At 40.0% G+C, this 24,688-nt stretch overlaps 1 protein-coding gene across 7 annotated transcripts in view; it reads right to left on the bottom strand.

Annotated features, from left to right (window-relative positions):
• Positions 1–610: 610 nt before the first annotated feature.
• RNF38 (ring finger protein 38) overlaps positions 611–24,688 on the bottom strand; it is a 119,273-nt gene continuing 95,195 nt past the window's right edge. For all 7 annotated transcript variants that reach the window (XM_082075432.1, XM_082075434.1, XM_082075437.1 and 4 more), the window contains 6 exons: positions 22,813–22,974; positions 19,688–19,794; positions 18,080–18,164; positions 12,969–13,090; positions 11,952–12,051; positions 611–1,859 (listed from right to left, as the gene is read on the bottom strand). In XM_082075432.1, coding sequence (XP_081931558.1) covers positions 1,797–1,859; positions 11,952–12,051; positions 12,969–13,090; positions 18,080–18,164; positions 19,688–19,794; positions 22,813–22,974 — 639 coding nt within the window. In that variant the 3' untranslated portion in view covers positions 611–1,796. The remainder of the gene's footprint in view (positions 1,860–11,951; positions 12,052–12,968; positions 13,091–18,079; positions 18,165–19,687; positions 19,795–22,812; positions 22,975–24,688) is intronic.

The following is a 24,688-nucleotide window of genomic DNA, read 5'->3' as shown; positions in this document are numbered from 1 at the left end:
GCACCAAGAGCTGTTTCTGGTCTGTGGAATCTTCAAAGAGGGAAATCAGCATGAAGAACATCTAACACTGTTTGAACTTGTAACTGATACTAAAGCACAGCAGCATACAAAAGCATCAGAAATTATAAAGAATAAACTTAAAGCTGAGACTGGCAGCAAGTTGCAGCAATATTGCTAACTGTGCCACTTGTGCTGCTGCAACCAAAGTAATGACACTGAACTTAGGAGAAGAATTTTATTGCAAAAAGTGCATCCTTTGAATAACTATGGTATATGCAGACCTAAAAATGTTGCTAAGCCATATCAAAGATGTTAACAGTCTGAATGTTATAAATGAAGATTATTTTTTTTTAACATTATTCAGAGCACTTGAATAAATGTTATCACCACCTATTTCACAGCAGTGTTCTGGAAGGTGTTCAATTTTCTGCTATAGTGGAACACACTGGAAACTTAACTGCAAAAAATGAGGGAGTTACTTCTCCGTTTACACTCACCATGAAATAAGGGAGGGCAAGCAGCAACATCAGGTCAACTGAATTCTGTAGTTTGTAACCAAAAGCAACCTTCTCTTGTGACACAATGAAAAAAATCAGAAGTTCTACCTCTCTGAGAAAATGCTAAAAGTTTTATTTTATTCATGAAGTTGCAAGAATAAAATTGTAATTTTACAAGTTGTTTTAGTTGTATACAAACTCCCTTGTAAATGACAAAGAATGTATGTGATTAAAGCCAACGTTTATAAGCTAAAAGATTATGTCCTTAGCAAGTATAACGGCCAAAAGTGAAGAGCTGTTGCACAAGACCCTCAGTGTCCTTTCTGCTTCCTTTTGTGGAAGAACCACATAACTGGCAAACCCAGCTAGAAAAATTAAGAAGGAGAACAGAAGAACATTGATATTCATATTAGCAATTGAAAATTATAATATTGCAAAATGATTTGTGTGATATTGCAACTTTACATTGATATAACATATGCTAAAACCCCGAAGTTACTCACATATCAACAATCAATGCACTCTTTAGTGGTACACATTTAAAGCCTCCAATGAAGGGGAAGCATAACAGCTGTTTGAGTAACAGGTAGGAAGGTCTTTACACCTGTTAAGTACATTGGGGAGGAAATACTAAACATCTGCAATTGATGCACCCATCCCATTCAGTGCGCAACTGCAAACACAAGGAAAGGAACCAGTGTACAGTACTAGTACTGTTTAAATAACACACAAGATTATACATTGCAGCATAATTATTACTACACTCATACATTCTCAGTACATGCTGGTATATAGGTTCTCAAACACACATGCCCACTCAGTCACAAGCAAACTTCATGCATCCTCTCGCAAGCAAACAATCACACCATTCATCCCCACTCACAGTATCTGAAGGCTCTACATAACGTAGATTGCTATTTTGTTTGGAGCTACCACTTTTTTTTTTCTTTTATATAAAAGCACATGCTAAAAGACCATGTCCACAGTAATCTTGCAGCAACACCCAGAATGATCACACAAAACCCAGGGAATGTTAGTGCACACACAAAATGAAGCTAAAAAAAATATATATATATAATGAATATCTTTGGAGTTCCAATCACACTGTTAGTATAACAATCCTGTAACTGTGAAGACTAGTTATAAGTTTTATAATTGATTAAGTCACACAGTGCAAACTAAGGTCCATTGACCCTTTTGTGTAAAGGGTAGGCTGGAAGCCACGTGGTATGTTCAACAGATAGTTCATATATACATGTGATCAGGAACACCCAAACCAGATTTGTGCTCTTAGACTGGTCATTCTGAATCACGATGTACTTCTGAAGCATCAGCTCTACAAATTGGGCAGGTACGATTTGCCTGTAAAACCAGAAACAAAAGAGAGTTTACTGTTCTGACAAATACATTGTTAAAGTAATGTGTGCATGACACTAACATCTGTGAATATTGAAAAGTAATTCAAGAGTACTCAAGAGAAGACGAAGTGTGCTTATGCCTTTTTTTAGTTTGTTTGGTTATGTTACAGTGGTGTGGTAAGTTTGTCAGTTGAAAATTATGTTTCCAATAAAATAATTGTGCCTCTTATCTTTAGAGATAAAACAAAACAGCAAACTAGGCTTTATCTAAGTGATGGTGGTTTTATTAATGCAAATTCTTAGTTATAGTCCATTGCAATCACATGGAGGCAACTAAGAAGCTGTACTGTGTGCTGCAAAGAAATCCTCCAAAACCAGACTAGAAACCAGTCACATAGATTTGGTCAAAGCTGAAAGCGGACCAGGGAGAAAGGGAAGAGGCTTTAGTAAAGAGGGGAAAAAAAGGAAAAAAAAAAAAAGACAGACATAAGACAACCTGAGAAAAAAGGTATTAACACAGATAAGGCAGGTCTAAATTCAGTCCTTCAGCAAAGCAATCACTGAAAAGATGTCCTGTGATTCTTCTACTTTTATAGCTTCCTTGAAAATATAAGAAGCAACATTTCTTAAACTACTGGGAAAGTATTTCTGTCTTCTCATCCCCCTTTTCATAAAAAGGCTAATTTCATTTTAGCAAATGATGAGAAAAATCCCAAACCAAAACCAACAATGATAAAACATTTCCTTTGAAAAGGAGAGAGTGAAAATAACTCAGGATTCCCTGCCACAAATTCTGTATTTCATGGTTACCAAAACTGCAGGACCAAGCACTGTCAACTCCAAGTTTTTCTAAGGTAGCCAGTTTTTTCAATGAAAAGACAAGTTAGAGCATCAAGAAATGTGGTTCTGCAGGACAGAATTCAGAAATCATTGTCATGAATTTCAAATTCAAACAATAAATGCCAATGAAATTAACATGTAATTACTGAAAAACATTATCTAGTAATGCAAGTTAAAATGATGGCATATTTTTTCTATCAATTACTACTGTCATTACTGGTTTATAGTTTATATCATGGTTATTATCACTTTGGTTTTTGTAAAGCATGGATTGAAGAACCAATCCAAAATGTATTTATTACTCTTTCACTAACAGTTTTGAAATTACTTGAAGACAATGCCATTACTTGGTCTCTACTTTGTATTTGCATTATTCTAAGTACAATTCAGCTATTAAGTTGGTGCAAAAGTAATTGCAGTTCTTGCATTGTTGAAATTTGCTGTTTGATACTGGAATACATTCTTAAATAAATGTGGTTATGTTATACATGATTTTAATGTGCTTTTTTTTTCTTTTTGTTAATGACGTATAACTTGCTGTTTACTTTATTTTAGGCTATGGAAATGATGTTAGATAAAAAGCAAATTAGAGTGATTTTCTTATTTGAATTCAAAATGAGTTGTGAAGCAGTGGAGACAACTTGCAACATCAACAATGCCTTTGGCCCAGGAACTGCTAACAAACCTACAGTGCGGTGGTGGTGGTGGTTCAAGAAGTTCCACAAAGGAGTCAAGAGCCTTGAGGATGAGGAGTGTAGTGTCTGGCCATTGGAAGTTGACAATGACCTACTGAGAGCAATCATCGAAGCTGATCCTCTGCAACTACTGATACTGAAGCTGATACTGCAACTACACAAGAAGTTGTCAAAGAACTCAACGTTGACCATTCTATGGTTGTTTGGCATTTGAAGGAAATTGGCAAGGTGAAAAAGCCTGATAACTGGGTGCCTCATGAGCTGACTGAAAATCAAATGAATCACTGTTTTGAAGTGTTGTCTTCTCTTCTTTCACAGAACAATAAAGAACCATTTCTTGTTCAGATTGTGATGTGCAATGAAAAGTGGACTTTATATGACAACTGGTGATGACCAGCTCAGTGGCTGGACTGAGCAGAACCTCCAAAGCACTTTCCAAAGCCAAACTTGCACTAAAATAAGGTCATGGTCACTGCTTGGTGGTTTGCTGCTGATCTGATTGACTACAGCTTTCTGAATCCTGGTGAAACCATTCCATCTGAGAAGCATGACTCCTAAGGGTGTGCAACAGGAAATGGCGAAGCCCTGTCCCTCCTGCCATAAGGCAGATAGAGCAGACCTAATTGATGGGGTGGAATGGAGACAGGACCCTGATCGGAGAGGTAAAAGAACCCTCTCTCGAACCCCATCACCACCCTTGGTGCCCTTAACAAATAGATACGAGGCCCTGGACCCAGAAAATCAGGCAGAGAACAGCCAAGAAGATCTGCCTGGAGAGTCTCCTGGATGGACCTCATCTACAAAAAGGACTACAACTGCAGCTATAAGAAAAAAACAAAGAAGGGCGGTCGTAGTCAGCGACTCCCTTCTGAGGGGAACAGAGGGCCCTATATGTTGCCCAGAGCCATCCCACAGGGAGGTCTGCTGCCTTCCTGGGGCCTGGGTGAGGAACATTAATAGAAGACTTCCTGAGATAATTCAGCCCTCAGACTATTATCCCCTGTTAGTAGTCCAAGCTGGCAGTGAGGACATGAATAGAAGAAGTACCAAGACAATTAAAGACTTTAAAGCACTGGGTCGGTCAGTTCATGGGACAGGAGCAGAGGTGATATTTGCCTCAGTTCCTGTGCTATCTGGGGTAGATGAGGAGCTAAATAAAGAGAGGAGTAGAAAAGCCCATCTCATTAACAGGTGGCTAAAGGATTGGTGTCAGCATAAAAATTTTGTTTTTTTTGACCATGGGGCAAACTCCATGCTACCTGGGCTTCATCCTTCTAGGAAGAGCAAGTGGACTATAGCCCGTAAGTTGGCGGGGCTGATCAGGAGGGCTTTAAACTAGGTTTGAAGGGGGAAGGAATTGAAACTGGGCTCTCCAAAGATTAGCCTAAGGATGGAAAGCCTGAATTAAGAGTGAAATCAGCAGCCCACTTGAAGTGCATGTACACTAATGCACGCAGTATGGGCAACAAACAAGAGGACCTGGAAGCCATCATGCAGCAGGAAAGCTATGACATAGTTGCCATCACAGAAACATGGTGGGATGACTAATATGACTGGAGTGCTGCTATGTGTGGCTACAAGCTCTTCAGAAAAGACAGGCAGGGTAAGAGAGGTGGAGGGGTGGCTTTATATGTTAGAGAGTCTCTTGACTGTTAAACATGAGGTCAGCAGTGACACAGTTGAGTGTCTGTGGACCAGAATCAGGGGGAAGTCCAACAAGACTGACATTCTTGTGGGTGTCTGTTATAGACCGCCCAACCAGGATGATGAAGGAGATTAATTATTCTACAAGCAGCTGGCAGATGTCTCAAAATCGACAGTCCTTGTTCTTGTGGGTGACTTTAACCTGCCGGATATCTGCTGGGAGCTCAATACTGCACAGAAGAGGCAGTCTAGGAAGTTCCTAGAGTGTATAGAGGACAATTTCCTTCATCAGCTGGTAAATGAGGCTACCAGGGGTAAGGCCCCGCTAGACCTACTGTTTACAAACAGAGAAGGGCTGGTGGGAGATGTAGTGGTTGGAGGATGCCTGGAGCATAGCGACCATGAAATAATAGAATTTTCAATACTCAGAGATGCAAGAAGAGCCATTAATAAAACCTCTACAATGGACTTCCGGAGGGCAGATTTTTGCCTATTCAGAGCATACCCTGGGAAACAATTCTTAAAAACAAGGGGGCCCAGGAGGGTTGGACATGCTTCAAGCGGGAGGTTTTGAGTGCACAGGAACAGCCTATACCAGTGTGCCAAAAGGCTAGCTGCCGGGGAAGACAACCGGCTTGGCTGAACAGGGAGATTCTGAAGGAAATCAGAAATAAAAAGAGAGTTTACTGACTGTGGAAAAAAGGGCTGGCTTCTAATGAAGAATTTATGAAAACAGCTAGATCGTGCAGAAAAAAAATCATGGAAACAAAAGTGCAATTTAAAGTTAATTTGGCCAATTCTGTTAGGGATAATAAAAAGTCCTTCTTTAAATATGTTAATAACAAAAGGAGGGGCAAGGAAAACCTCCATTCTCTGTTGGACTTTGAGGAAAATATAGTTAACAAAGATGAGGAGAGAGCTGAGGTACTAATACCTACTTTGCCTCAGTTTTTACCAGCAAGACAGGTGGCCCTCAGGACAACTGGCCTCTGGAGGTGCTTAACAGAGATAGGAAGCCAAGTAGCCCCCTTGTATTCCAGGAGGAAATAGTTGGTGACTTACTGAGCCATCTGGATCCTCACAAGTCTATGGGACCAGACGGGATCCATCCTAGGGTGATGAGGGAGCTAGCAGAAGAGCTCGCCAAGCCGCTCTCCTTCATCTTCCAACAGTCCTGGCTCACTGGGGAGGTCCCATATGATTGGAAATTGGCAAATGTTACCCCAATCCACAAAAAGGGCTGCAAAGCTGACCCTGGCAACTACAGGCCTGTCAGCCTGACCTTGGTGTCTGACAGGGTTATGGAGCAGATCATCCTGAATGCAATCACACACAGAACCTTCAGGATGGACAAGGGATCAGACCCAGCCAGCATGGGTTTAGGAGGGGCAGGTCCTGTCTGACCAACCTGATCTCCTTTTATGATCAGGTGACCCACCTGGTGGATGAGGGGAAAGCTGTAGACGTGGTCTATCTAGACTTCAGCAAAGCCTTTGACACTGTCTCCCATAATATACTCCTGCAAAAGCTGGTAGCCCATGGCTTGGACAAGTACACTCTCTGCTGGGTTAAGAACTGGCTGGAGGGCCGGGCCCAGAGAGTGCTGGTGAATGGGGCTGCATCTAGCTGGTGGCCAGTCACTAGTGGTGTCCCCCAGGGGTCAGTGTTGGGTCCAGTCCTGTTTAACATCTTTATTGATGATTTAGATGAGGGGATTGAGACCATCATCAGCAAATTTGCTGATGACACCAAGTTGGGAGTGAGTGTCAACCTGCTGGAAGGCAAGAGGGCTCTGCCAAGGGATCTGGATAGACTGGAAAAATGGGCTGATTCCAATGGGATGAAGTTCAATAAGGCCAAGTGCCGGGTGCTGCACTTTGGTCACAACAACCCCCTGCAGTGCTACAGGCTGGGCACAGAGTGGCTGGAGAGCAATCAGGTAGAAAGGGACCTGGGGGTACTAATTGACAGGCAGCTCAACATGAGCCAACAGTGCAGTGTGCCCAGGTGGCCAAGAAGGCCAATGGTATCCTGTCCTGTATCAAAAATAGCGTGGTCAGCAGGACAACGGAAGTGATCCTTCCCCTGTACTCTGCATTGGTGAGGCCACACCTGGAGTATTGTGTTCAGTTCTGGGCCCCTCAGTTCAGGAAAGACATTGAAGTGCTGGAGCGGGCTCAGAGAAGAGCAACAAGACTGGTGAAGGGACTTGAACACAAGACCTATGGGGAGAGGCTGAGGGAGCTGGGGTTGTTTAGTCTAGAGAAGAGGAGGCTTAGAGGTGACCTCATCACTCTCTATAACTACCTGAAGGGAAGTTATAGCCAGGTGGGGACTGGTCTCTTCTCCCAGGCAGTTAGCAATAGGACAGGGGGGCATGGGCTTAAACTCTGCCAGGGGAAATTTAGGCTGGATATTAGAAAGAAATTCTTTCCAGAGAGAGTGGTCAGGCATTGGAATGGCCTGCCCAGGGAAGTGGTGGACTCACTGTCCCTGGAGGATTTTAAACTGAGATTGGACATGGCACTTAGTGCCATGATCTAGTAAATGGACTGGAGTTGGACCAAGGGTTGGACTTGATGATCTCTGAGGTCTTTTCCAACCCACTTGATTCTGTGATTCTGTGAGATGCACCGAAGACTGCAACGTCTGCAGCTGGCATTGGTCAACAGAAAGGGTCCAATTCTTCTCAAAGAGAATGCTCAACCACATGTCACACAACCAACGCTTCCAAAGTTGAATTAATTGGGCTATGAAGTTTTGCCTCATCTGCTATATCACCTGATCTCTTGCCAACCAACCACCACTGCTTGAAGCATCTTGACAGCTTTTTGCAGGGAAAACACTTTCACGACCAGCAGGATGCAGAAAATGCTTTCTGAGAGCTCATCAAATCCTGAAGCACAGATGTTTACACTACAGGAATAAACAAACTTATTTCTTGTTCGCAAAAATGTGTTCATTGTAATGGTTCCTATTTTGATTAATAAAGCCTAGCTATAATGATTTAAAATTCATGGTCCGGAACTGTAATTACTTTTGCACCAATCTGATAATATGATTTTTAAAGTAATAAGGCATGTCCTTCAAAATTCAATGGTTTAATGAAACAAGAGGTATTTGCTTAGATAAATAATGAGGTATCCACCATCTGTATCATGAAACACAGCATTCAGTGGGAATAATTTTTTGATTGGAATTGCAGAAATAAATCCACTGTGCCAGGATAAAATGAATACTCATAGATACTGCAATACTGATTTTTAGGCAACTCTTCAAGATCCTGTATGAACATCTGGTTTTAAATTTAGTTGCATTCTTGTGCTTTTCATGAAATTCATTCTCCCTTTCTGGCATTTCATGTGACTCCTTGGTGCAAAAAGACGAATAAGAGAGACATAATATTGTAAGATTGACCTTCTAACTAGCCACTCATTCAAGAAAACTTTCTGTACTATAAAGAGAGAGAGCTGTATGTTCAATGAACTAACCAATTTCTTTTTTTATATTTTATAGACATTCATAGCTCAAGTAAACTGCATTTAGAAAAACAGATCTTTTAGGATCTACTAGAATCCTTTAAAACTCTGGTATTAGTCACAACAAAGTTAAACTATAGTTACAATTTTTCTCATATATAATACATCATTTCCTATCAGAACAGTTTTCCTTGTTATCTTCACCTCAGGGGAAGACAGGTCATGTTTTCAAGCTGTCCTTTGGAATGATAACTAATCCTTACTTTACAAAAGAAGAGATTTCTCATGTATTCATATTTGAACAAAGGACTTAGGATATTAAGAAATAACAAAAAAATGTGAAATATGAGAGTTAACAATACTATGAAAAGCAAAAGAATAACCTCCCTATTAATTCTGTTTCCTCCACTCTATTACATCTTCTCTCACAAGTCTTTAACCTTGCTTAAACAGGGAAGTATAAATTGAAGTTGGCAACCTTATGCATTGTAAACAAACATTCCTTCTCACTTGCTCACAGTGAGTGATACTGTACATAGCATTATAGAGGCAAGGCAGATTAAAACTTTCATGCATAGACAAGCCACAAAACTTTCTTAGATACTTTTTTTTTTTCTCTATCATCACCAACAGGCAATGGAATAAAGATTTTCTTAAAAGAATCAGATTGGATCTCTGAACTCTTATTTACATCTTTCACTAACAACATGGTGAAACTTAAAAGAATCAACATAACTCCACAGTTCCAGAACTAGTTCTAGAAATACTCCTAGATAGCAAATACCTTCTTCACAAAAGCAAGAGGACAAAATGTTGTTTTTTGGGTTTTCCCACTTTGTGGAAAAAAAGTTACAAGTACTGAAAGCTACATTTTTTACCTTCCCTTGCAGAATTTATCAACTTGATGTCAGCTGGATGATGTGAATTAAGTGGATGTGGACATAACTAACACCATCAACATACAAAACAAGTTGTCAAATATATAAATGAATGGACAGATGCAAAGCTATAGCAGAAGATATCTGTCAATTATCTTCACTTCCAGATGTTTGCTGTTTTAACTGTTAACAAGTTTAGACAGAGGCTGTAACTAAAACAGGGTGGTGTTACAGGTTATTTCTTATATTTGCAAAGTGAAATAATCTTTATTTCCAAACACCATCTCCGTACCAGTGCAACTAAACCCAGGTGCTGTAAATACCCTGCCTTAGGAATCCTACACTGCAATGCTTTAACCTTGTCTAGCTTATTTTGCATCCAGCTCTGAATACACGATGTCAATACAAACAGTTGCAGGTGGATATAACTACACCCCCTTTAGGTTCAGATTGCATATCTTTCACCTCATTCTCCCATGTTAGCTGACACTCTTATGTTCATAGGGTTTTTCTATGATAAGACAACGTTCAGAAAACACCACATGTGAAGATCCACTAGAAAATACATAGTTTCTACTATAAGCTGGGACAGGAACACCAGAAAAAAAGCTATTTCACCACTACGACAGTACATCTATGATTATTAAAAAAAAGACTAAACTAAATCTGCTTTTTTCACTTTTTTGTTCTGCCAGTTCATTACCAGTTGAAAATACTGAATCTAACAGTAGAACTGCCACACTGACTCCCCAAAAATCTTGATTCAACATACTTGTCTGACTCTTGACACCGACGGCAGGTAAGAAAGAGCATAAAAACAGGACAAGCATGCATGATACTTCTCTGACATGTTCTTCTAACTTCCAGCAATCTGCAGATCAGGGGCTCTATGAATCAGAGGTATATTTTTTTGCATTAATAGCCTGGAAAGAACTGTCTTTTAAAAAATCTATATAATCAATTTAACATATATAGACCTATGGCTTCCACTATCTCACAGGCTGTGTCAAATGATCTTAGTTCTTTTTCATAAAATGGAGTGAATACTACCCTTGGATACTCTGTCCACACCACAAATGACTTAAGAAGTTTTATGCAATAAAAAGACTTAATAAATCTAGTGTGAACAGTCCTTGAGAGGAGTAAGGGGACACTGTAGAATACCACTTGAATGTATATACTCCATTCTTAACTTGCAGTTAATGAACAAAGCAGCATACATCTAGCATAGACATATTGATAATATTGGGGCAGGGGGGAGTGTGTACATAGCTTTTTAATCTGACAATAAAACAACTAGGTGTTTACATTTCTTTTGCTGATTCTCAAGTATGTTCATGGATTCAGACACTGAAGGATATCAGTTCTACTGAAACTTATGACCACTGTTGTGGAAACATTTTTTACGCTGGCCTTGTATTTTGTAGAAGCCTTAGACTTCTGTGGGTACTGTAGCTCAAGAGGAACTTCTTGTCCAAGTTTTTAAAATTGTTCTCATTATTCTTGGTATCTTGCTAGCGAAAAGAATGCTGCCAATATAAACTTGATTTTTTTCATTCTCTGCACTGACTATTTTAGTCTATGCCTAAGGACTGCATTTTCTTGCTTCGATGAAGCCCTAAGGGCAAGGAGTTTTCCTTTCTTTTTTTTGAAACAACATCACCTGTAATTCTCTAGGGACTGTATCCTGTCATAACATAGGATCATGGTCATAACATAGTTTCCAATGTTCTACACAACAGACTACACACAGATTAAACTAAAGAAGAACAGAACAAAATACTGAAAAAGGGCGAGGCAAGACGGGGATCAACACCTTGTTGGCAGTAGATCTGGCTAGTGCAGCTTGTAGAGAAATCTATGTATCATCACCAACTTATCTGTATTTCCTGTTCTTCACACATTCTGTACTGCTGCTATTTTCTCTGTCCCCTTACTGGGCTGTCCTGATTCTAGTTCCTTTCTTCTCTCGTCAGATTGTCTCAGAACGGTCTATCATGATTTTTGTAAAACTATTATTTCTATTTGTATATATTACATTTATATATATATATATGTTTACATGCATGCAGATATATGTACCTACATAACACTTTTGCCTCAGAATCTAACATTAAGAGGAAAGTGGAGAAGGAAGGAATCAGTATTCACTCTTGCTATGCAGGATATGGAAAATAGTTAAAGCCACCATCATCACAGAAACTCTAATTCATACTTCCTATATCATTATGTTACTTTTTTGTTTTCAAGTTTTCTTTAATTTCACATATTACTTGAATTCACAGTCATTGTTTTGTGCAAATGGGAAACACAGTAAAATCTGTCAGTGACAATAATTCTCTTCATATTCATTTTTCCTTGTGCCAGGCTATAAAGAAACATCCTTCATAAATTGATAGAAAAAGATCTTAAGTAAGAAGTGCTTTCACTCTGTTGGCATTTCTGGCCTAAGTATTAGAAATGTGAAACACGATGAAATGAAGTGGAACAACAAACCACTTCCCCCCAGACTACATGAATTCCGTACGAGTCAGTGTGGTTTTTTTTTTTGTTTGTTTACCTTCAGCCATTTATCGACACACTTGGCATGGAACTCGTGGTTACAGGGTAAGACTCTAAGTAGCTGCCTTGACTCAAAATCACACATGCATACCACACACCTAAAAACAGAAAACAAAATTTAAATGTATCTGCTGTAAGAACCACGAATACATATTCCATACAAAATTTATAGATATGGCTACAACATGGTAGATCATTTACTCCTTGGGTAGCTCCAATTATCTGTCATTGAAGGTGTGGAGTGTGACAACGTAAACTGAGAATTGCTTTTGTGTTTTTGTTTTAGTGTTTGTTTCATTTCGGGTTATGTTTGATATTTTTTTCTTCCTGTGTTTTAAATCACAAAGCAAGTGGTCCTGCTCACAGGAGTTCACAGACCCAACAAATAGAACTGATGTTTAATCAAAATTCAGTACACTGGAGATAATGATCTATAAAGTTTACTCCCTACTGATACCAGTAAGTCACACTGAGGGTCACTGAAACTGGAATATCATAGAAAAATCCTTACTCCGATGTTCAAACATTGGAAAGCATTTGGTACTACTTTAACTACCTTTCCATTTGGTTTACAAGGATATTTCAAACATAGTAAGTTAACGGGTTTTAAAAATAAGAAGATGCACTCTTAAAACACTGACAAAGCTCTATCAGGAGCACTTGAAACATCAACACATGAAGGTATTTTTACACAAGCTAAATTCCAAGTTGACAATGTCACTTAAATGTCTAGCATGCTGAACTAAACCTAGAACACCTTTCTTTCATTTTATTTTTTTTAATGCTAGGGAACTAAACTGAAACATAGCTGAATGATGTGAGGCTAGATAGAGATTTTAGAGTAAGGATAAATAGTATGTGATCTGGAAAACAACACAGGAAAAAAAAGAAAATTAAACTGTTTGCTGACATGGCTGCTTTCAAAGCCCTTCTAGTGTAGCTAAAGCTGCAAGTTAAACAAATGAAAATATAGCCACCTAAATTATGGACCTTTAAAAAAGACCAATGTACTCACAATGTCTGTTCTGACTGGTGGTTGTTTGGATTGAACCTGTAGGATGGAAGCTGTTCAATGTCTGCCTTTGTTAATCCTCGTGGTTTGGCTTCTCCCAGACGTTCTGCTAAATTCAGCAGTGCCTGCAAAACATGGAAACCAGACATTTAAAAATTCACTGCTCAGACAGGTTCTGGTTCCACTACAGGTAGGGCTGCCATTATACCTCACTACCCCAGCTTGTAGCACAAAACACCCTTCTACCAAGAAATGTTTAGAATCTTAGTTCTCCTGTACAACACAAGCCTCATAGAGAGCCTTTCAGAATTCAACCATCTTTCTAATTCTGTAAGATGCTTTCTTCAGGACTTCAAAACCTCCAGGACCCAACTTTCAAATAGTCTTGTGGTTGCATGCACAGCCTGGTAAGTATTTTACTTCTGAAGGACCTCTTGTCCTGCTATAAAATGAACAGTGCTAGTAACCAGATAAAACTGTCAACAAATTTGCTTCTTAAGAATATGCGAGTCTGGCTGAGTTAAAGAAACAAAGAATTTAATGGGACAGATTCTGATTCCTGCTCCACATCTTGGACTAGCTGAATTGCAATACGGAGATTTTATCCTGAATCTGGGAAACAAACATGTACCATCAAACTTCAGTTTGTTTTTTTTTTTTGCTAAATTTTATGTTCTTTTTCTATAAGCCAAGCATTGCAACTAAATCCTGTCACGTAAATAACGTGCACTCTGTTCTGTATGTAACTTGCACTCCTTTGCAAGGGACAAAGGAAAAATATCACTGTAAATGCGATGAAGAACCAAGGCATAGAAAAGTTTAAAGACTTGATGAAAGCTGCAAACAGTACTGGTCACAAGGAGATTTCTAACACTGTCAAACCTAAGGCCCAAATTCTCAGAAATAACACGATGGTTCCTCTGACTCAGCACAGAAGTTATTACAGAAGTGCTCGTTGTTAAACTGAAAATGTGCAACTACAGAGAGCTCTTAATGGGAGCACAGGCAAAGAGGTGCAAAAGTAAGGGTTGTTGATGACTGTTTGAAGAGAAACTCGATGGAATCCAACAGTCTCAACCAGCAAAGCCACAACAGCTTGGACTTCCCGTAAAGGAAAAAAGGCAGGTTGTGGTTGTAGGAGACTCACTTCTAAAGGGAAGAGAAGGTCCTATATGCAGGCCTGACCCACTTCTTAGGGAAGTCTGCTGCCTCTCTGGGGCCAGGGTTAAAGATGTAAAAAGGAAACTTCCTGCCCTGGTTATGAGCTCAGACTACATCCCACTAATAATTTTTCAGGTAGGCAGTGATGAAACTGAAAAGGGAAAACTAAAGATGATCAAGAGAGACTTCAGGGCCTTGGGATGACTGGTCAAGGGATCAGGAGCACAAGCAGTGCTCTCTTCTGTCCCCACAGTTGCAGGGTATGATGAAGAAAGATACAGGAAGACCCAGCAGATCAATACCTGGCTGCAGGACTTGTGTCACTGGCAGAATTTTGGGTTTTTTGATCATGAGTCAGCTTACATGGCACCTGGCCTGCTAGTAACAAATGGGATGCACCTTTCTCAAAAGTGGAAAAGAATCCTGGGGTAGGAGTTAGCAGGACTTATTGAGAGGGCTTTAAACTAGATTTGAAGTAGGAGGGGGAGGAAACCAGGTGCGGCAGAGGCAAACCCTAGGGCGGCATGCTGGCATCCGAGGGTAGTGCTAACGAAGCCCTTCAGTCTGCCATCCCAGGGGAATCAATGGCTCAGCTGAAGTGCATCTATACAGATGCAGGCAGCATGGGCAACAAACACGTGGAGCTGGAAGCCCTTGTGAGGCAGAAGAACCACAATATATTTGCCATCACAGAAACATGGTAGGATGACTCTCACAACTGGAGTGGTGCATTAGATGGCTATAAACTCTTCAGAAGGGACAGGCAAGGAAGGAGAAGAGGTAGGGTAGCACAGTAGGCTAGGAAGTGTTTTGATTGTCTGGAGCTTGATGAGGGTGATGATAGGGTTGAGTGTCTACGGGTGAGAATCAAGGGCAACAAGGCAGACATCCTGGTGAGGGTGTGTTACAGACCACCCAACCAAGATGAAGAAGCAGATGAAATATTTTTGCAGGCAGCTGGGTGAAGTCTCTCAATCACTAGCTCTTGTTCTCATGGGAGAACCAGATGTGAACCTTACCAGATGTCTACTGGAAATACAACACAGCAGAGAGGAACAGTCTAGGGGACTCCTGGAGTGCATGGAAGACAACTTCCTGACACAGCTGGTTAGTGAAACAACTAGGGAAGGAGCCCCACTGGACATGTTGTTTGCAAATAGAGAAGGACTCATGGGCAACATGTCGGTTGGAGGTCGCTTTGGTAATAGAGACCATGAAATGACTGAGTTTACTATCCTTGGAGAAGTTAGAAGGGTGGTTAGCGTAAGTGCTACTTAGGACTTCTGAAGGGGAGACTTTGATCTGCTCAGAAGGCTGGTTGACGGAGTCCCTTGGGAGGCAGCGCTGATGGACAAAGGAGTGCAAGAACGTTGGTCTCTCTTCAATACAGAAATCTCAGAGACACAGGAGCAGGCTGTCCTCATGTAGTGGAAGGTGAGCTGGCAGGGAAGAAGGCTTGCATAGCTGAAAAGAGAACTTTGGTTGGAACTTAGGAATAAAAGGAGGATTTATAACCTTTGGAAGAAGGGGCAGGCTACTCAAGAGGAATACAAGAATTTTGTGAAGTTATTCAGGGAGAAAATTACAAGAGCCAAAGCCCAAATAGAGCTGAACCTGGCTACCACTGTGAAAGGCAAAAAGAAATGTTTCTATAAATACATTAGCCACAAGAAGGCCAAGGAGAATCTCCACCCCCTGATGGATACAGAGGGAAACACAGCAACAGAAGATGAGGGAAAGGCTGAGAACATAAATGCCTTCTTTGCCTCAGTCTTAAATAGTAAGACCAGTTGTGCTGCAGGTACCAAATTCCCTGAGACAGAATACAGGGATGGGGAGCAGAACGAGGCCCCAGTAATCCAAGGGGAAATAGTTAGTGACCTGCTACACCACTTGGACACCCACAAGTCTATGTGGACAGATGGAATACACCCAAGGGTGCTGACGGAGCTGGCGGAACTGATCACTAAGCCTCTTTCCATTATCTATCAGCAATCCTTGCTAACTGGGAAGGTCCCAGTTGACTGTAAGTTGGCAAACATGCCAACTTACATGGCCCTTCTATAAGAAGGGCCAGAAGGAGGATCTGGGGAACTACAGACCTGTCAGTCTGACCTCAGTGCTGGGGAAGGTCATGGAGCAGATATCTTGAGTAACGTCACATGGCACATACAAGACAACTATATGAGCAGGCCCAGTCAACATGGGTTTACGAAAGGCAGGTCCTGTTTGACCAACCTGATCTCCCTCTACGACAAGGGGACCCACCCAGTAGATGAGGAAAAGGCTGTGGATGTTGTGTACTTAGACTTCAGTAACGCCTTTGACACCATATTCCACAGCATTCTCCTGGAGAAGCTGGCAGCTCATGGCCTGGATGGGTGTACTCTTTGATAGATAAAGAACTGGCTGGATGGCCAGGCCCAGAGAGTTGTGGTGAACGGAGCCAAATCTAGTTGGAGGCCAGTCACGAGTGGTGTTCCCCAGGGCTCAGTATTGGGGCCAGTTCTGTTTAATCTCTATCCATGATTGAGATGAGTGCACCCTTAGTAAGTTTGCAGATTACACCAAATTGGGTGGGAGTGTTGATCTGCTGGAGAGTAGGAAGGTCATACAGAGGGATCTGGACTGGCTGGATCAATCGGCTGAGGCCAGTTGTATGAGGTTTAACAAGGCCAAGTGTCATGTCCTGCATTTGGGTCACAACAACCCCAGGCAGAGCTACAGGCTCAGGGAAGAGGGGCTGGAGAGCTGCCTGGCAGAGGAGGGGTCTGTGGGTGTTGACTGACTGCTGGCTGGCTATGAGTCAGCAGTGTGGCCAGGTGGCCTAAAAGGCCCACAGCATCATGGCTTGTATCAGGAATAGAGTGGCCAGCAGGACTAGAGAAGTGATTGTGCCATTGTACTCAGCATTGGTGAGGCCCCACCTTGAATACTGTGGTCAGTTTTGGGCCCTGCATCATAAGAAGGACATTGAGGTGCTGGAGAGAGTGCAGAGGAGAGCGATGAAGCTGGTGAGGGGTCTGGAGCACAAGTCTGATGAGGAGCAGCTGAAGGAATGGGGGCTGTTTAGCCTGGAGAAAAGGAGGCTGAGGGGAGACCTTATTGCTGTCTACAACTACCTGAAAGGAGGCTGTAGCATGGAGTGTGTTGGTCTCTCCTCCCAGGTAGCAAGGGATAGGACAAGAGGAAATAGCCTCAAGTTGCACCAGGGAAGTTTAGATTGGGTATTAGGAAAAAACAAGAAATCACAGAAAGGGTCGTCAGGCATTGGAAAAGGCTACCCAGGGAAGTGGCGGAGTCACTATCCCTTAAGGTGTTTAAAAGGCATTTAGACAAGGTTCTTAGGGACATGGTTTAGTGCTAGAGTTAGTTTAGGTTATGGTTGGACTTGGTGATACTGAGGGTCTCTTCCAACTGAAATGATTCTATTATTCTATAATTATCTTGGACATTAAAGAGGGTTCTACATCCATAGATGTGGATTACTGTAATCTTTGGATGTTCAAGAAAAAAAGGCAGTAAGGCAGTTTTATAAACATTACATTTAGATTAATTAATAGTGCAACACTACTACTATTCTACAAAGTTGTGCACACAAAATCCATAACTTACCTGTTCCTTTGAAAGTGCTTCACTTCTGTTTTGTATTTAAAATCAATTAAAACTCAAAAGAAGAGTAGTATGTAGAATATAAAAGCTGAACAATTTAATGATTACAGGCCTAGAAGGGTGAATTGTGGGAAAGAGCAATAGACAAAAAATAAAGCTAAGCACTTCTAATATCCAGTATTGCCAAAAAATTTGAAAGAATGGTTTCTGAATCCTGTCTTCACAGCCATTACATTTATTTGAAAGGCAAAAGCAAGATCAAAAGCAAAATATAATAGAAATTTATGTGTTGTGTGAGCTAACATCTGTTCTTTAAAGGCAGTTGTTGTTTGCACACCAACCTCATAGTTTTCTACTTCTCCATCTTCCACATCCAACTCAAAGCTGAAAGCTGGTCCAACTGCAGGTGGCACTGGGAGCATTGATCTACCATGAGAGTAAACAATGATAAGGTTCAGCATCTTGCTGAAGGAAAGCACAGAAACATCTGGCAGAAGTAAAGTAACCTTACAGATTCCTCTCAAATCAACACGTTCTCAGAACTGGTATAAACAATAAGTTTAAAGTCAAGGATAGATATTGGAAGTGAAAGCGTCAAAGGAAAAAGCTAATTCTGCCACTTTTTGATAGTGAGAGTGCTGCCCTTTTAATTCCACACATGCCTCAACTGAAACTTGCAACCAGGCTCAGTATTATTACATAAACTAAGCTCTTGATTATCACAGATTATGAAGAGCCAACACTGACAATAACTAATGTCCTGGTTTTAAATACATTTTATTTCTTTAAGTGGATAAAATATTAATGAAGAAAAAGAACCCTAAGTTCACTTAGCTCTCCAATACAAAAGCCTTGAAACTTCATAAGCTGAAAACACACAGTGAAGATAAATATCATATGCTGGACCAACTTCCATACTGAAGGCAAGCACAAACTCATTTCTCACGTACTGTGATGCTGGTTAAAGCTGAATCTTCTTCATATGGAGAGACAAGAGAGAGATGTTTCTCTGTTTTTATATATGACAAGCATTTTATGTCCCCCCCAATAGTATTACACGTCAAAATGCACAGACACAGAAATTCACAGTATTAAAATATATTAAAATCCCACTGGAGGCATCAGGAATTACTGTGTCACGTTGTGTCCTCAATGGACAGGCAAGAAGCTAAGACGCTAGTCTCAGGCTGTAAGATGCAAAGCTGAACAACTTCACTAGATCAGACTTCTGGTGCCATTTTCATGCCATGTCTGAAATTGCACAGAGAGAAACTACAGATCTGGTGACAATGTTAGATTATTTCCTTGTCAATGTCACCAATCTTTGTTTTCCAAACATTTTGTACTTATTTCCAAAACAGAACACAGAACAGTAATAAATCTCATCGTATATATCTAAACTCCAAAGAGAATCCACAATAACACACTAAGATAATTCCTAAATGTTAATTGTCCCACATATTTTCCAGAAACAGCTCAGAGGCAGAATTCAATAACTGTAACAGCGTAGCAGTTCAGCCAATAAAGAGTAACAGGTCACAAAAAGCTCCCACCCTTGTGTTTCATAATTAAGAACCAAACAAATGAATTTATTCTCTAAGTGAAGACTCTTAGGACTTTACCCTACAGTGTAGGATGCTCCTCTGTAGGACTATCCAAGAACTAAGTTTTAAAATTTGTTAAAACGTTTATGAAGCGTTCAGAAACTACAAGCGTTCAAAACTACATTGAGCAAAATTGTTAACTTATATTTTTCCTTGCTCAAGAGTGTATGTTACTCAAAATAGGCTGAAATATTAACACAGAAATCAAAAGTTTCCTCCTCTCTAGGACAGCTGAACTATTACTGTTGTTTGGCAGAGTCCAACCATAAAATGTGCTGAGACTCTTGTTCAAAGTCATGTGACTTCATAATATATTACGTAGAAGTAAACGTACTTAGAACTTACAGCACATAAGGTAACAGGCTGGGATGGTATGGGTGTGGTGGTATTGGCTGCTGTGATCGGTATCTGCTGCGCCCTGTGAGTCTTCGAGGCATAAAAGGTGAATAAGGCTGCAAGAAAGAAGAAGAAAATAAGCTGGAACTTGTGGAATGGGAACTTGGGTCCAGTTCTGGGTTCCCCAGCACAAGATAGACATGGACACACTGGAGACAGTGCAACAAAGGGCCACTAAGATGGGACTGAAGGATCTCACATACGAGGAAAGGCCGAGAGTTGGGACTGTTCAGCCTGGAGAACAAGAAGGCTCAGGAGGGATCTTATCAAAGTATACAAATACCTGAAGAGAAAGGTGCAAAGAAGACAGAGACAGGTTCTTTTCAGTGGTACCCAGTGACAAAGCCAGAGGCAATGGGCACAAACTGTAAAACAGAATGCTCCCTCTGAACATCAGATAACACTTTTCAACTGTGAAGGTAACCAAGCACTGGTACAGCTTGCTCAGAGGGGTTGTGGACTCTCTCCCCCTTGGAGATATTCAAAAGCTGACTGGACATGGTCCTGGGCAACTGGCTGTAGGTGGCCTTGCTTGAGCAGGGGGTAGGACCAGATGACCTCCCCCTCAACCTCATCTAGTCTGCAAGTCTGTGATTCAACATTTTGTTCTCTTAATCATGAAATAAAATGAAATCTGAGTATTGAAATCCACTTCCAATAAAACATTATCAAAAAAGCCAGCCTCTGCTCAAATCCAAAAATAACCTCATCCTCAGTTTGAAACAACTACCATCAATAACACAATCATACCATTCCATGTGAAAAAGTAGTAACACACAACAGAAATCCTTGCAAGCTCTTGTGTTCTTAGTCTACGTGAAGACTGATCTGAGAAATAGGACCTGAACTGCTGACTTCTCTTGCAAATATAGAAGCCCAGGCTTTTGGCTTGGTGCTGTTACGCAGGTTTGAACACAAGCAGTTGAGTAAAGAAGCCTTTAAAAGTATTTAAAAAAAGATTTAAGATTAAAAAAAAAATTTAAAAATCCCACAACTTTTAAATAGTGGTGTATATTTACATTTATGCTAAAAAAGGATTGAAGCCTTTCAACTGCAATGTGGAGAGTTTAATCAGTACAATTTCTGCAGCTGGCCAATGCCTAAAGAGACAGTCAAGCCTAAAGCTTAAATGCATTATTTACATGGATAAATCATGGGGGGTTTGTCATAATTTTCTTCATTTGCATGCTAAGCTCTTTACTTGTATATTTAAGTTTTCATCATAATTGTTCAAAATTCCTTACATTACCCACTATAATGAGGTAAAAAATTTCCAATTAAATGCAAACTATGTTTTTCCAGAAATAGTCAAAGTACTAAAATTATTTTAGTAATTTTTTAAAACTGTAATTTATGTACCACTATTGAATTAATACTTTAAAGCCTTGAGACTTTTTTTTAAAATAAAGAACACTGAAAGTCTTTACTAACATGTTTTTCTTCTTCCATGTTTGAAATTTAAGAAACTGCAAAAGCTCAATACCAGCTAAGTTAAGAGCCCCTAATTTTACAATGGAAACATTATTAACAGGTGGCCATGGTCACACATAAAAATTACATATGAATGCCTACACAATGAAAAAAAGCCAAGCTCTTTTTCTTCAAGATAAGACCTCAAACTAAGACATAACAAATATCAGTTTTACTGGTTTGTGAATTCTGCAAGCCAAAAATATAATTAGAAATCATTGTGTTCAGTGAATGAAAGAGAATAAAAAATTCCTGCAATTCCACCATTTAATAAAAATTAAATTTTATAAAGATTTATGATTACTTTATAAAAGACTATATGACTACTTGTAATACACCTCTATTCTACTCCTCAGTGACACACAAGCCAGAACTGAAGCAGACAACTGCTGTATAGTCTGAAAAATACGTTATTTTGTTCTTTCTCTACTTTACAGACTGAACTGGAAATCAAGAAAGCTTTACTCCAACCAAAATATATGTGATTAGACTGTAATTCACCTAACAAACATATTGAATAAAATACAAGCAGTTTTGGAAGTGTCTTTGTCTCCAGGGTGCCCCATAGTGACTAAAAACTTAACTGAAAATCTGTACAGCTTTAGTATAACAATGAGCAGAATATTTTTTTTAAATGGTGAAGACTTACTTGAACCTTTATAAAAACTGCAGCAAGCATTTAACTAGGTTGTGTGATTTTGAAGAGACTAAGAAGAAGTTATGTGTATATTCTGTAGTCACAGGGTCTAAAATTTAATTCTCATTTAAAATGTTAAATAACAGTATGCCTCTAAAACCTTCTGTCAACTTGATGCAAAAGGTCAAACACTAAAAAAATTAAGAGCCTATACTGGACTCCAAGTATTACACAGGCAGGAGAGGTGGTATTTTGTTTGTTCTGTTCTGGGTTTTGTTGTTGTTGTTTTGTGGGGTTTGTTTGTTTTTGTTCTGTTTTGTTTTAAACCAAGCCCCACAAAATAACAGTGCACCACAAAGATCCCAGAGGTAGCACACATACTAGACACACCACAGAAGCAGAAAATTCAGCACAGACTTTATCCTGCACCAGATAAAACTTTTCTTGTGCTGCTGCTGTTGAACTGCCTGTAGATCCCCAGAAAGTCAGCTTAAAGCAAGCTTGGCTGTCTTTATAGCACGGTAACATCTAAATTATGGAAGCACTCCATACAACTGCCTGCCTGCAAATTGCAAACACTCTGGAGAAGAACTGTTTTAAAAGCATTCCAAATATTCATGACTTGTGGAAACTCAAGATTCAATGAAGAACTGGCTACAAGTGACAGCAGCTTTTCTAAAAGGTACTAATTAGTTTCTGCAGCACAAGTCCTGGACTGTGTGGCAACATGGAATGTCTTCTAAGTAACCCCTGCAGATAACGTTATCAGAAATCATTTGCTGGTACCATAAAGTTACCCTTAACTCGATTTTAAAAAGCTTAAAGAAAATACCACAGTATGCAGCTATAGCCAACAATAGAATACAACTGCAAGAAGTGCCACTTTTCAACAGAATGTACTATAGAATAAAGATCAAGGCTGTTAATACAGCATGAATAAGAATGTAGCGCAGAAAATAATACTTACTACACCAAATGGCACCTCCTGGTGTAAAGGATCATGGGTTAAAAATTGGAGGGGAGTTGAGGGAGGCAATGTTGGTGGATGGGCTGACGGAGGGTATGTAAAACCTCCCACAGGAAGATGTTCTCCGAGTAGTTCTACTTCATTTTCTATTCTTTGAAGTGGCTGCGGGGAAAAAAAAAACAAAAAACAAAAAACAAAAAAACAGGCTTTGTTGCAATAATAGAGATGCAATTTTTCCCCACTAAAGTACAGCAATGCCAGCTGTATATTCTGAGCTGCTGTGGTCAATTTTACAGGGTTAAAAAAAAAAAAATTAAAGCTATAACTGTACTCAGTTTCACACATTTACTCTGTGAACAATTCCTGTGTCATTAACACTACCAAAAAGCATAGACAACACTACACATTTGATATAAATTCACCTTTTCCAGCTAGCCATTCTTATAGACCAGGAATTTATGCGATCTAGCAAATATAGAAGTGGCTGTAATTTCCTGTGTCTTGCATTTTTCAGGACAAATATTTGCTCTCCTTCTTGCCAGGCTGCTCTCACTGTACAACTATGCGAGAGAAAAAAATAAACAACCATAGACAAGAACTGAAATTGTGCCAGAAAATCTGAAAAGTGGAGAGGAAACACGGCAACTCCAGTGGATTAAACTGCTGATGACATTCAGTAATGCCTTCCCAGGAGGGTCATGCAAGCAGTACTACCAAGAACATGCAGTCCAAAGGTTTCAGAAGCACAAGTTTCCAGTTCAGTATTGTAATCTAGTCAACTGCAGTACATCAGTCAGGCCCAAAAGTGCTCAAGAAAAAAACATGACTTGTCATAGTTTAATTAATAGATGTTTCTTGTTCCTGACACCAAATTATACCATTTCAAAAAATTTGTCTAAGAAAGCCACCCTGTGGAACCAAAGGAATGTTCTGTTTCCATGTTACGTAGAGAAAACTTTAAACACAAGGTATTCTTAAACGACTAAGATACAATTTTTTGCCAAGCCTAGTCAATAACATAAGCTAAAACCCAAGCTCACATGTTTTCTAAAGTCAAGTCTTATGAAGATTACCAGAGAAAACTGTATTTTCCCTGCTGTTTTCCCATCATAAGAATGAAGTGATTGCAACCCTGTCCACACCTGAGACATGGCATGGAGAAGTCTCAGGAGTGTTTATAAGGAACAATGAAGCTGCTTTCTGCTTCTGCATTAGTGAAGCGTGGCATCTTCTAGTCCGAGGGGCAAACAAATGGATGTGAGTATAAAGATAATCCCAGAGTAAGACCTGTAGGCCAGAACTAAAACTCCATTTTCCCCTCTAATTCAAAACAGGGTCACATTTTCCCATGTTTGCATAGTCTCTATCACTAAGCCCCAAGTCAGCTTAAGCACAAGGCATCAATAACTTTCATAAGTGGGGGGAAAAAAAAGGAGATTGTAGGCTCTGGAATACGTCTGGATAATGTAAGGCCATTATGTTCTAGGAAAACCACTGGTGATTTAAAAATTAACTAAGTAACATGAAAGAAACATGCAAAGAATAACATTCTGTGCTTTCTTCTCTCAGCTCAGTTTTCCTCTGAGACCACTACCGCACTGCACAACCACCTCTGGATTCTCTCCTCCTTCCTGGGAAAGAAATAGCTGAAGGAATAGTTGGTGAAGCAAATTTACATCTCTTTGCAGAAGTAAAGGGCTATGGAGAAACAGCACAAACAACAGGTGGTGAAATCTGAAGAGAAACATGGTGAACTTTAAAATTTGTTTTTCATATTCACACTAAATGGTTACAGACTTGCTGAGGAAATATAAGGGCAAAAAACTATTACTTTAAACAAAATCATTCTGTTTCCTTGGCCAGGTATCAGCATCAT

Source organism: Streptopelia decaocto (genome assembly GCF_964273445.1).
Source record: "Streptopelia decaocto genome assembly, chromosome: Z".
Classification (NCBI taxonomy): domain Eukaryota; kingdom Metazoa; phylum Chordata; class Aves; order Columbiformes; family Columbidae; genus Streptopelia; species Streptopelia decaocto.
Note: the sequence above shows the minus strand (reverse complement) of the source record. Positions and strands in the feature narration are given on the sequence as shown.